This window comes from Anser brachyrhynchus (assembly GCF_964034855.1).
Source record: "Anser brachyrhynchus genome assembly, chromosome: 2".
In the NCBI taxonomy this organism is placed as follows: Eukaryota; Metazoa; Chordata; class Aves; order Anseriformes; family Anatidae; genus Anser; species Anser brachyrhynchus.
The window spans coordinates 125346690-125360418 of record NC_137695.1 but is presented as its reverse complement, the minus strand read 5'-3'; the positions used below and the strand labels follow the sequence as shown (position 1 = coordinate 125360418).

General features: G+C 36.1%; 1 protein-coding gene across 3 annotated transcripts in view; it reads right to left on the bottom strand.

The window, feature by feature from the left end:
• Positions 1 to 13729, bottom strand: part of CSPP1 (centrosome and spindle pole associated protein 1) — a 60361-nt gene that overhangs the window by 4379 nt on the left and 42253 nt on the right. For all 3 annotated transcript variants that reach the window (XM_080582416.1, XM_080582418.1, XM_080582417.1), the window contains 8 exons: positions 13559 to 13714; positions 12642 to 12746; positions 11320 to 11386; positions 9772 to 9892; positions 8905 to 9050; positions 7640 to 7779; positions 4121 to 4165; positions 2745 to 2808 (listed from right to left, as the gene is read on the bottom strand). In XM_080582416.1, the coding sequence (XP_080438542.1) occupies positions 2745 to 2808; positions 4121 to 4165; positions 7640 to 7779; positions 8905 to 9050; positions 9772 to 9892; positions 11320 to 11386; positions 12642 to 12746; positions 13559 to 13714 (844 nt within the window). The remainder of the gene's footprint in view (positions 1 to 2744; positions 2809 to 4120; positions 4166 to 7639; positions 7780 to 8904; positions 9051 to 9771; positions 9893 to 11319; positions 11387 to 12641; positions 12747 to 13558; positions 13715 to 13729) is intronic.

Sequence of the window (13729 nt, the reverse complement as noted above, 5' to 3'; positions counted from 1 at the left end):
TCTTTCACACTATCTTGTTGATTTCCCCTCCCTTTACTAATTCTGGAAACTAATTCAAATGCAAACTGCTCGAAACGGTATTTTTTTCTCCTGCACCAGTAGCTGCTGCTTGAGCGCTGGTTTGTGGCTCTGCTGCTGGCTGGGCGCAGTCAGCAGGATCCGTGTTCTAGCTCAGTCCCTGTTGTACCGCAGTAAACACAGCCTCCCCAAAGAAGGAAGGATCCTGCATGACAATGACAATACAGAACCCACTGCCACCAATTACTCTGCGTGACAATGAAACGATGTTTTGGGAAGGCTCTTAGTCTAGTATGACACAGTAAGTTAACAAAAAAAAGCTGAATATGTATGTACATACAGATGCACACACACTAAAGAACAGTTCTGCAGTATTCGTCTTATTATTTTTTAATGGACGTTGTGACATTAAAAACCATGGAAATAATGTTTGTTTTCATTGGCTAGCAATTTCAAAATAAAATTTTTATGAAATATATTTCATTATTCACGAGTTTCAACAACCTTCAACTTAAATTTAGAAATTAACATTTTATGGTTAAAAACCGCAATACTTATGTTTTGAAAAACAGATTTGATCTCTACTAATAACAAGGAAGTTCATAGACACAAAAACAGGTAATTTAAAAAAAAAGTTCATATTACCTTTTTTTTCTCCTAGAAATAAAGATTTTAGTCCCTTCTCCTCTTCTGCCTCCCCCCAGTTTCACCGGAGGTAGAGCACAAAGCATAATTTTGAAGGGTATGTGGCTAACAATGCATTTATCAGAATCTGAGTTACACGATAACATGACAGTGCTATTAGAGTACCACAGTTTAAGTATGTGAATTTATCGCAATGGAAACAAACTACGAGCTACAGAAGTATTTATTTTTTTCCCCCTAGTGCTTTGTCAGTGTAAGATGCTACTAGGTCCTTTAAGCATCTTTCCTTCTGCTGTGCAGCCATGCTTTCAAATCACTGCATTAACACTAACGAATTGTAGGGTTTCAAGCGACAAAAAAAATGCAAAAAAAATGATAAACCTCTTTATTCCTGATTGAGATTTCTGACTGTAGGAAAGACAAATTCATTTGCAATGCTGTTATCTATTACCAAATTGAGTTAAATTTTAATCTCATGTTAAAAAAAAAAAAAAAAAAGTGTTATTGCTTTTCCTAGGAAACGAAAAGCATTATTAAAATCCACCACATGTAAAATTGCTTCACAAAGGGCCCCCAGACAACGTTAGCACCGCAATCCACAGAGCAGGTAGCCCACAGATAATGACAGTTTTTTATCTTCATTTCAGGGATGGAAGTCACCAGATTCATATTCAAATTTCCAGCAGCTATTCATAAAACCCAAATAGCACAAAGAGTAAAAAGTTTCTGTCAGTGTCCACAGAACATGGTTTTTAACACCAATAAAAGATTTATGGGAAAAAAAAGGTGTGACTAGTATCCTACATTAACTCCGTCACCTCACTAAGTTGCAGAAATCGACTGGAGAGGGAGGAGAAGGGGATAAGAATGAGGACTATAAAAATCCATGAACCTTTGTGAAAGCGGCTAATAAAAGAACAAGGAGCACCACGTTGCACAGGTGGCAGCTTCAAAGCGGATGAAAGGAGATACTTCACGCGAGACACAGTGAAAGATGTGGAAGTTCATCCACACCATAGTGCTGAGGTTAAACAGCCACAGGGATTCGGAAATGCTGATCCCAATTCACGGCAGACAACCTGCTGAAGACCCAGCTTACCGTGACTTACCAACTACAAACACATTTGACTCAGGAAGCCCCTGAGCTACGAGTCACTGGAAGCTGAAGTCCTTTGCAATGCTGCCACATGCCTGACCTCTTCATATTCTTCCCCAGGCACCTCTTCTGGCTACTGTTAGACACAGGATATTTCGCCAGATTCCAGACCCTCGTATCAAGGGACACTAAACACCTTTTCATCGTTCGGGCAGTAGATAACAACTAGTATTTCCCAGTCTGAAGAGTCTAATGCAGGCTAAAGAGAGTACAGAATGCATTGAAAAAGTCTGAAAGCCTGGGCCCTTCCTAATGCCAGATTCTATTGTGCACTCCAGCACCTGCATGAAATACATTTCAAATGAAAAATCCTGCTCTTAAGCAAATCCAGAGATTATAATCATCAGTATATGGAAACTTATCTAGTTTCATTAAAAAGCTTTTGCAGGAACCCACTGCATCTCCCCAACAGCAAAGAATAAAAAACCTTGTAAGATTATTTCCCATAGAAGACAGAAGAGAATTTCAAGGCACTGTAATACCTATTAATGGAAAAATAGCACTTAGAGACCTGAGCTGACTGGTTTTTTGTTTCATTTCTGATTTTTACTTAAAAAACAAAACCCAGAAAACCCCACAAAAAACATCCCACAAAATCAGAACAGATAAAGTTCCTCAACAAGGCTAACATCCCAATCAGAGCACTATAAAGGAAGATGCTTTCTCATGAAAAGATGTGAAGTAGTGCGAGGCTACTTAGCAGCACCATTAATTTTAGGCGTGATCTACACAAATTTATTGCAGTACAACCCCATAAAGATCTACATTTTTATGTGGAGTTGTAATTTTCTAACACTAAAAATCACAATTGCTGTACCCACTGCAACTTTTAAAGCAGCAATAACCATTGTAGAGAAACATCATTATATTAAATGGCGTGTTTGTACATGCATCATCCTACGGTTAGAGAGAGCTATAAACTCACCAATAAAAGCGCTGTCGGATTCCAACAGGGAATTTTTCAAGAACTCGTCAGAGTCATTTCTGAACTACAAAAGGGAAACAGAAAACATGCCAAATCAGACGTCACCGTATCATTTGGAGGCCTAATGATAAATAATAGAAATTTAACATTTGCTGAAGTTCTGCAAAATAAATAGCAGCTATGCAGTGCTCTGTAGGCTATAAAGGCTTTACCTTATAGCTATAAAACAATACATTTTAAAAATATAGTTAAGTTCTCTGTAAGCATTAGTTTTTTGACTTTCTGTAGCAACATCAGTTGCTGAAATCGTCTACACATGGCCGCTGTTGTGGTGATTTGTGTAACCCACGTGCCCACCAATAAATGCATCCTAGTCACTCTGCTTGTGTTTCAGAGAAGTCGACGCTAGGTGCAAACCTAAAGACAGCTTCTAAGGTTTGTACAAACTTCTGATAAAACGCAGAAAGATTCCTTATGTTTCACTAATCCCACCACATACAATCTCTGGCATTAAAATAGCTGATATCTTCATAGTAATAACAAGCACTTAAGAGCACGGCCTGCAGCTCATTGCATAGTTGCAACCATTTGTTACAGAAATTCTACTAGGAAAATTTATGTTGAAAATCACACCAAAATCAAAGTAATGGAAACTATCAGAGGAAATGGAACAAGAGAAAATTGTTACGGTAAATCATTGCTCTGAAGGAGAATTTCAGGTAATAATTTACAGCTTAAAAATGCATTAAGGTTTGGGTTTTGTTTTATTTAAATAATGTTTCACTTCTGTATATGGTTACAGTATTATCCTTGAGGCTAATGGCTTGGCTCTTGCACAGTCTTTTATCTTGTCCAGTCCCACAATCTCACGAGACACCACTGAACTCTGCTCTTCTGTAGTTGGGTTAGTGAAAAATTCCAAACTGATAGCACTTTATTGTGCTCTTCTCACTACATCAGAAAATAAACATCTAATCTGAGACACCGGGTCTAATTATTTACTGCTGTGTGAATCACTTGAGTCATCCAAATTCACAGCAACTGCTACTGGCTTGGCTTTTGCTACTAATTCACGCCCCCAGCAGCAATCTAAGATCACATGAATACAAAGCGAGTACTGATGAATATTAAATAAAAAGTTAGAGTATCAAGCTATCTCTGTATACAAAGATAAACAACTTGTACATCAAATTTAAAGAAGCTGTTAATCATTGTATTAGCAAGGAAGAGAAGTAAATAAGCTTGTCGTCTTGTTACTTGCCTGTAATTCTTTCCTCCAAATTCTGCATAAGCCACAGAATTTAACAATTATGGCTCACACTTGAAAAAAGCAAAGTAATATGATTAAAAAAAAAACAAAGCTGTTTTATTCTTACCAGTCCCATGGTTTGTAGGTTACACCCAGAAGCAGAATCATCTTCGTCAAGAACCATATGGACAGGGGACAAAATTGCAATATTGGCAGAAAAACAGTTAATACCAAAACATAATATGCTGATAAAACTTGTAATATTTCCAAAAAAGACACAAACAATATGCACTACTACAGCTTTCTTTAAAATTATATCCATTTTGATGAATCATTTAAAAACATTTCAATGCAGTGTTTGTTCATGGCAGTTTCCTTATGTCAATTTAAGTATCATCAGAAAAATCAAACAGAATTCAGTAGTATATTATTTCTGAGAATGCTGGGCACGTGCCTGCCCTTGTTAGGGCTGGATTTGTCGGTCTCTCCCAAACAGCAAGCACACTTCTCACACCAGAACAATGTGGCTCGCAGCTAACAAAATCAGCCACTCCTCACATTGCTCAAAACCTGATTTGTTGACTTTAAACAAATTTTCCGGCAGAAGGAAGTATAACTATTTTTGTTACTATTGAAAATCAATTCTTTTAGAAGACAGAATCATGCTTTGTTACGTGCTAAAATCCCACCAAAGTGTACTGATTTCTGAAAAAAGTTCTCTATAATGCAACAGTAAGAACTAGTTCAGTGCTGTGTTTACAACAATGCTGTAAACAATTGTTATAGATAGTTCAAGTCCGTGTGTTGTCTGAATAATAAGAAAAACCTCTATTTGTGAGATGGTAGCGTGGCTTAAGCCATCAAACCAACACACTAGCCCAGGCACCAGGAGAAATTTCAGTTAAAATCTTCAAACAAAATATTTAATAATGCGCTTCCTATTTCTTGCAACTGTGCCTAGCAAACTTACCTGGTGTGCACCTGACCCTCTGCCTAGCATCACAAACCCCAGCACGCTGGCTCTCGCTCCTCCCGGACTGACCAACAGCCCACTGCCGGTAAGGCACTCCAGTCAAGCAGAGCCCAGAGCTTCAGCACAACTACGTCAAACCTCCTCCTGTGCCTCTTCTCCTGTCCCCCCCAAAAAATAGTCATCCAGAAGACTGAAAAAGACTGCCTTGTTTATAGAGGCATAGCAAGCATTTAAAAAGATTTTGGACATAAAAAACTACTAATTTTTCATGTTCCACTAACAGTCCAAATATTTCTTTTATGTAAAGAGGAAAAAAAAAAAGATAATATATAAAGCATGTAAGGTAAAGAACATTTCCATACAGTGTGGGAAAACAGGCAAGCCTTTGCCACTAAAGCCTATTACATGGCATCTCACCCACGGTACAAAAACACATATTGCTTTAATTCATCTTCCTTTCTGCCTCCAATCAGACAATAAAACCGCTCATCTATTTTCAGTGAGGGGAAGATGAGGAACTTGTCTCTGAGGAAAATGAACTGGAAATACAGAGATAACATGGCAACTAATTAATTACCTTGCTCAGTACACAGTGACAGGCTATAAAGTTAAATGATGTTGTAAAGCAGTAAGAGAGATTGAGAGAGAGGAAAGGCTGCTCAAAGATCCTCCATAAGCATCAGTGGGAAGTCGTTTTAAAAATCAGCTGCTTGGGTAACTGATCTAAATTGTCGCAGGAAATGCCTGTTTAGGTTGTAACCATTCAAGCTTGCATTATCCATTTAGCATTAGCTTATGTCTAAAATGACTGTTCATCCTTAAAATTAATGAAAGAAAGGCAGATTTGCTTTCTAGCTGGTGGAGGTTCCTCTCCAGACAACATTAGATTGAAGCCTTCTCAGACTGGCCTATTAAAAAATACTTGAATGGAGAAAAAATAAAAAAAATCAAGAACAGTTCTCAGCTGAAGCTAGCAAATTCTTTTTCATTGTTTCAGTCAATCCTAGAAAGTGCAACACTGAAGACAACCCTATACACACAATTTAGACGTTATGTGATACCAAAGAACTTGTAATCAGCTCAGATGTTGTTACAGATGGGCTTATTTGAGACTGTGATGTTCTATTATACCTAAGCAATATTACACACATCACTTGAACACCAAAACGTCTGTTCAAGAAACAGGAAAACTTGCAGTGCTTACCAGGGTACCAAATAAAACACCCTTCAAGTAACTCTCACCTTCTACATCTTGGTGTCTATTTTGTTAACCTCTCTCACCTATGGGTATATTAACTGGTAACAACACCATCAAGCCTCAAAGCATGACCAATAGTAAGAGGCATTCAACTTTCCTAAATATTTTCCATATTTACACTTCACAATTTTACGTATTCCATAAAGCTTTTTAATGTTTATCGTTTGCTTCCTGCTGCCCCACCTCAGTAATTAAATATTTATTTGAATTGACAATAAATTATGTTAATTTTCCCCAAGACAGACCTGTTTGGCCTGTAACAATAACCAGTTGGCCATCTCCCTGTTCTCTCATGCAACTACCAAGCCTTCTCCTTTCTGTTTTCCCTACTTTCCCCCTCACCCCATCCTGCCAAGGAGGTGAGGGTGAGGCAGAAAGCTAGCAGGAAAGCAGCTGCGTGGGAGTTAGCTGCTAAACAAGGCTAACTCACCGCAGAAATGAACTTATTTCATTTTCAGAAATTTAGTAGGGCCAGTGTGAAATGCACAGACGAACCTTTTCTGAGAAATTTGTATCTTAACTCGGTTTTGAGTGTCATTTGTATAGTTGCAACTACAACTTTTGAAAAGGCTGAAGCAACTCTCATGCTATTTTTAAAGAATATCTAAAATAACTTGGGATACTACTCTTCCGTGACTGTAAAAGATATCTGAATGAACACTGCATTTGGAGTTAAGCAAAGCACGCAAGAACAGGCCATTACATTTATTTGTCACTACTGTTGTCACACACAACAAAAATATTTTACTACGCTAGGCTGTTAAAATTTTACTATAATAGGATGATTTCTGTCAAGCAAGACAATGAACATTTAATTTCAGAACCTCAAGCCCGTTATGACATCTTACGCGTGGTTTCTAAAGCAAAACCTATTTAAGGATACAGATTTCTGAAACTATGAAACAGTGAAATCATGACTGAAAATAAGAGAAATCTAATACATTACAAAAAGCAGAAAAAAGAGACAAAGCAGAACACAGTGGCTGCAATTTAACCAATTCAGTTTCAAAGCCATCTACTTCTTCAGTGAGAACTGAAGAAATGCCGTAAGCAACTTACCTGCTAACACTTAACACAAATCATAGATTTTTTTCCTCTACGTTTTTCCTTATGAAATAGTTACCAACCTACTTTTCTCTTGCATTTTTCTGAAGTAAACACAAAACGGTAGTTAAATTACTTTCAGGGAAGCAAGGAGAAATAGAGAATCACACTAATAAAATTTGTCATTCAATACTTCTATGCTCTACATTATGACAGAATTTCAGCATTCTGCTGCTTTACTCTTTTGTATTGCAGTGCTGACAGTGAACCTCAAGGAAATAAAACTAGAGCTGGCATTTTTTAAACACTTACCAAATACAAAAACAATAAACAAAATCATTGAAATTATCTCGGTCCATTCATTCCTTACCTCCTGTTTCTCTCCTCATTCTCATTCTGTCAAGTTTCTTCTGCTGCTCCCTCAACAGTGCCTGCTGTTGAATCTCTAGAGTCTGATCATCTTTTGGAGGATCAGGGTACATGTGTCTCAAGCCTATGCGTGTTTCAGAATCTAGAACCAAAATAGGAAATTTAAATTTTGATTTAAACTAATACTTCTGAAAAACATCTTTGAAGAAGCACATACAGATACAAAGCCAAAAGAAACATTTTTTTTAAATGGTGACAATGACCAATATGATGAGCCACCCTAGCAATGATTTTATAACTTTACTACAATACCAAAAATATTTTTTTCTGTCGGAGTAGAAACAAAGTTACACAGAATCATATTTTGTTGGGGAGTAAAAATCAAATTCACTCTACTTTGAATAACATCACACTACCAAACGCATAATGTATCCAGGAAGCGAGGACTGGAAGCTCGGTGCATGTCCTGACTGATAATTCTATATCACAATGCCAAATCTCTTTTGGACCTCATGTACGTGACAGGGAAGTAGCCCAACTCCAGAAGCAGAACTAATGAAGGATAGGTGTACTCTTTCCCAGAGTGTTATAAAGCACTATAATATCACTCTTTACGATAGATGTAAGAGATGCAGGTCAACATACCTTCACTTGAAAAAGCTTGAGCTCTTGTTTAATTTCAGGACGTGATATCTAGTTACGAGGCCCTTATAGAAAAAGAGTAATACTTTCTTCCCCCAAAATCTAGAAGGCATTAGAAATTTAGAGAGTTTCTAAAAATCTAACTATAAATTTTACGTGACTGGCTTGAATCATATAATAAACAATTTAACAAAGCTTCCAAGGTGTTATATAAATCCAAACTTAATACAAGTTTGCCATTATTTTGAAAAAGAAAAAAACATTTCTAAATCAAAATTACATGTATTCTTTAGAAGACCACATACTGTGTGCCTATAAATGCTAATAAAAAAAATTCTGAAAGGTTGCCCCATCAACTAAATGTCAGGTGGATGTGCAGTGACCGGCCACAGCCACCATCTCATGGTGCAGTATCTATATATCAACAGTTAAACTGCAGACACTTGAAGAAATGGCCACACAAAGAGACACACACACATACAAAACGCTGTCCACAGAGTGTGTTGTGTACAGGCAGAAGCTGTGAAGTGGCCGGTTTTTGCTTTTGTCTTTAAATGCTGGGTAGCATGGAAGATAATAACAGATGTTTCACAACCTTTCTTCCTCAACAAGAAGATCTACCTGCCTTTGTATTTAAGTTCATTAAAATCCCAGATGTTCTGTATATTGATGGGATCTTGTGCATCCCTGGATGAAGGTCGCCTTACTGGAGCCTGCAGACGAAGCCTGGCCATTTCAAATATGTCTTTTGGATTCTTCTCTCTCTTCCCACTTGAGAAATGCGTAAAACAAAATATAGTTTAAAACTGTAATATTCACGAATTCCATGAAAACATAAATTAATACTACTTACATCCTTTATTCATACAGTATATTTATAATTCCTTAAATAAAGCTATTGCAATAGGAAAATAATTTTGAAAATAATGACACTGTATATTGCGTTATAAGAAGGGATAATCTATTTGAAACAAAAAAAAAAATCCTCTTACTTTATGGAATGGAACTAAGACTGCTGATCTGATGAGTCTTTTCCAACTAATTGGTATGATTACCTAATACATTTTGGAAGCAAACCAAAAAGTTTTAAATCAAAGAGGCAGGATTTTCTATAAGGAAATAAGTACTTCCACAGCACTATGCTATTCATCAGATAATGCAGTCTCCAGATACAAGTCATGGTCTAGGAAAAAAGGCAATTCAATGAAATCCTACATTTGACATCTGTTTTTGGAGCATTCTCCAAGACTATTATAACTTCCAATGTTACCAGTACAGCCACTCTTACACTAAAATTTAGAAAGATTCTTGAAAAAAACAACCAACGACATACATTAGAAAAATGAAGAGAATTTTATATACAAGTTTAGGTATGCCCTTATGTTTTCATTTCACTCATGTATATTAGCCAACTAACACTAGCTACTAATATACAGTAGCTTTGAGTTACTGTGCAAAAGCTAACTTTTAAAAATTACGATGAAATTCTTACCGCGTAATTGGTACATCATCATCACTAGCCACATTTAGCAACTGTTCCTGCAGCCGCCTCTCTTCACTACGAAGCTGTTTCCTCATCTCTGATAACTCATTTATCACATTCTTTCTTTCCTCTGGAATTTAACACCAATAATTTAAAAAGTGCTAGAGACACTCTTCCGCCTACCTCAGAAATGTGAGGCGGAAAAAAAGCTGATAAATTGTTAATTAAAACAAGGATTATATAAACGCATGCATTTTGTAAACTAGAAATTAGGGCAGAGCTTGTATTTTAAGACAGCAGAAGGACCAGATCACCACTAAAGGAAAAAGCATCCCAACTTCAATAGAAATGTTTTGCTGTATTTCAAACAGGAAAAGCTATGAGGCAAGTGGGTACTGCCAGCAAATAGCCTTATTTTGCTATTAGCAAATGTACAGTCCTTAGAGACAGAAGACAGGAGCTGAGGTGGTATCAGCCCATAAAACCCATTTCTGTTTCCTGACTCCCACTGGATAGCTTAAAAGAGAGAGATCGATCTGCCTAGTGCAGTCTCTTAACTGTTAAAAAGTTCTGACTTCAACACCTACTTCTAGTGTGTTCATTCTGACTTTTTAAACCTACTTTGGGTCTAAGCTGTCTGTTTGCAGTCAGGACAGCATTCCTCCAAAAGTTAAAAGTTCTACAAATTCCTTGTTTTCCAAGTAACACACTAAATAATCTTGGTGACCATCTTTTAGCCTACATCCAGAACCTAGCAGGAAAGCAAGTTTTATTAGCTTAAATCCTCCAACACATGCGTTAATTCATATTTCCTCTCATCATATTTCTCTCATATTTCTACATATTTCTCTCATCACAGATCGTCTGTCATTCAATTTCCAAGAGTTGTATCAAGAACCCCTTTTCTTTCTGTACAGTGCAAGAGCAATATTCTCCCCACAGTGGACCCAAGTACTGACTGCACTTATAGGACAAATACACAAATACTGTTATATTCTATCTGGGTTTTAGTTTATACTTGTAAAACAGTATCAAAAGAAAAAATACTGCTTTCTACCCACTATTTGCCAATATAACCAATATATCAAGAGAGAGCAAAGAAGATCCTCCCTGCATGTCTGAATTTTAAAACTACCAGTGAAAGCAAAGAGGAATTTGGCAGATAAACGAAGGAAAGGAGAATTTAAGAATCAGGAATGAAATACTCTACAGACTGTTAGTCTAATTAATTACTCTGCCAATGCAAAACTCTCCCATTTTGCAACTTTCTGTCACAGAACTAGTCACCACAGTCCTGACTGAAAGATTCCAATATTTTATATATATATTATATATATAATTTATATATTCCAATATTTTATATATAAAATTATATATATGTGTAAATACTTCACACATACCATAGCAATACACTGATAATACTAACTAACACAGAGAAAGTACATACATAAAAATTCAAACTTCCTAAGAATTCCTTTGAGGGAAAGAAATTAGATTTGTAACTGAGACCAATTCCACTGTAACAGAAAGTGAACTTGCAATAAAGGCAATACCTACCAAGTGCACGCAACTGGTTTCTTCTAGCAGGGACAGGTGGAGAAGGAACCCTTGGCTGTGGAGGATCCTAGTGATCATAATGAATATGAAATGTTAATGTGTCAAAGTAAACAACTATAACAGAAATAAAATAAGGAAATAAAATGTAGTTACGCCCAATTAATATTAACTACCACAGTTACTGGAAGAAAGAATAGTGACCTTACAGGTTGTTAATACGTAGGGTTATTTTGTGGGTTTTTGTTGTTGTTTTGTTTTGTTTTTTAAATCTGATCTTTAAAAGTATAAATCAAGTCATTATGATAATACTTACAAGACACTACTCAGAGATCTGGACACAGCTATACTAAGTGCTGCAAAGACATACAAATAAACCAACCTTCTTCCAGAACGTTCGTAACATATTGGGAAAACAATAGTTTTAAATAATAAGACTTAAAACATTTTCTGAAATTGCACTGTATCATTTTCTGGCAAAATAATTTAAAAAAAACTTTTAGCCCGGTTCATACATATACTCACTAAAAAACAGTTTTCAATAAAATGTCAGAAGCGTAGCCTGACATTCAAATAACACAATTATTTATTCTACTCTACTCCTCACAGGAAGAATTAAAAACAAAATTGTCTCAGGAAAGATTAAATAAAGTGAAAGAAATGAGTGGTCTTGGGACCACTATAATAACTCATTTATGATGCAAAAAAAGAAAGGTGAATTGTATTAGGATTTATTATATTTTTGTATCTTCAGAAATAGAAAATTATGTGCACAGCTAGAAATCGAGATTAAACTTCATGCCTGAGCTAAGTTATTTTCTGAGTCCCTGCTCTGCTCTGGGCTGAACAACCCAAGGGACCTCAGTAACTGCCCTCCCACACCCTTCACCATCTTTGCTGCCCTCCTTTGGAGGCTCTATTATAGTTTTATGTCCTTCTTATATCGTAGTATCCAAAAGTGTACATAGTAATTGAGGTGAGGCCACACCAGCACAGAGTGAGATGATCAGTTCCATTGGCTGGATAGCAAGGACTGTTAGACCCTTGGTAAGCTGAACACAGCATCTCCTCAAAAAATGAGGTGCTCATCTCTACAGAAAACGTGCATGCAAAAAAAAAAAAAATTAAAATAAGACACCCCAAAAAATTCTTACGTTTTGAATAAAATTGAACATTACACTTCACAGCTATAAGAGACTGGCTAATAATAAACACTGTCTCTAGTCATTCCAGTGAACAAGCTGGCAAACAGGTAAAACCTGGTAGGATTTCATACACTTCACTGTGTTACACAAATAAGTATATGTTGACTAGAAAAATCATACTTGTGTATAGTAAGATAGATGGCTTTCAGCAGATGGAATCCTCTCTTCTTTTCTTCCTGATTTGTTCTGAAGAGCAGGAATGATGGGAGATGGCTGCCTTGAGAACTGCAAGGAGAAAAGTAAGATAGAATACATTCCTATAGATTCTAAAGAACTATTATGGACAGGAAGAATTTTGTTAATATGTTTCTTTTGACAGGAAAATGATTTATTTATGTGTTGAAATATTTTTGTATTTAATTTGCTTTCAACTTTTAACCTCATAAAATGATTGCAAAACTTATTTCATGTGAATTCATTTACTCCCTAGAAAAAAAAATACTAATTTTTTGTGATGCATTTTTTTCACTCATTTATGATTAAGTTATACTTCTTTTTTTCCTCTAGCCACTTCCATTGTATTTGTCCATTTAAGAGAAATGTTATGTAGAAATATAGAAGAAAAACAGTTCTGTACTTTACACAGATTTTGTCTGTCAAAATTCTGTGATGGACTTGTATATCATTCAGGTCAAAGGAAAATAAATAAATCACAAAGAGCATCATTGTTGATGATGAACAGTCCCCTCCAGTCCTCTAAATTACGTAACTTTTTAATTTGTGTTTGGGCCTCAAAAAAAGCAGGCCACAGAACTTCACAGCAGATTTAAAAATCAAATATAGAGTGCAGCTGACTCGTATGTACATGGTTTTACTGTATTTTTAATGTAAACCTGATCAGCAAGATAACATGCCACTGTAGTATGTCTGGTTTTTCAATCAGCTGTTCTCCACGTGTGCTAAGTATACTGTAGCTGGGGAGACTAACAGGGGAGCAATTCTGGCAGAGGTCTAAGAAATCATTCTCTCTCTTTAAAACAGTCATTTTTAAAAGTTAGAAAAAAATATTTGTATCTTAGAAAGTAACTGAAGCATACCATCTTCTTTTCCTCTTCCATCTTTGCTAATTTTTCCTTCTCAAGATATAGTCTAAGTTGTTCATCTTGCTTTTCTTCTTTTTCTTTTCTTCTTTTTTCTGCCTCTTTTTGTCTCTCTTCATCTAATCGAATTATTTCTTTATTTTTCAATCTTCGCTGTAATAGAAACAT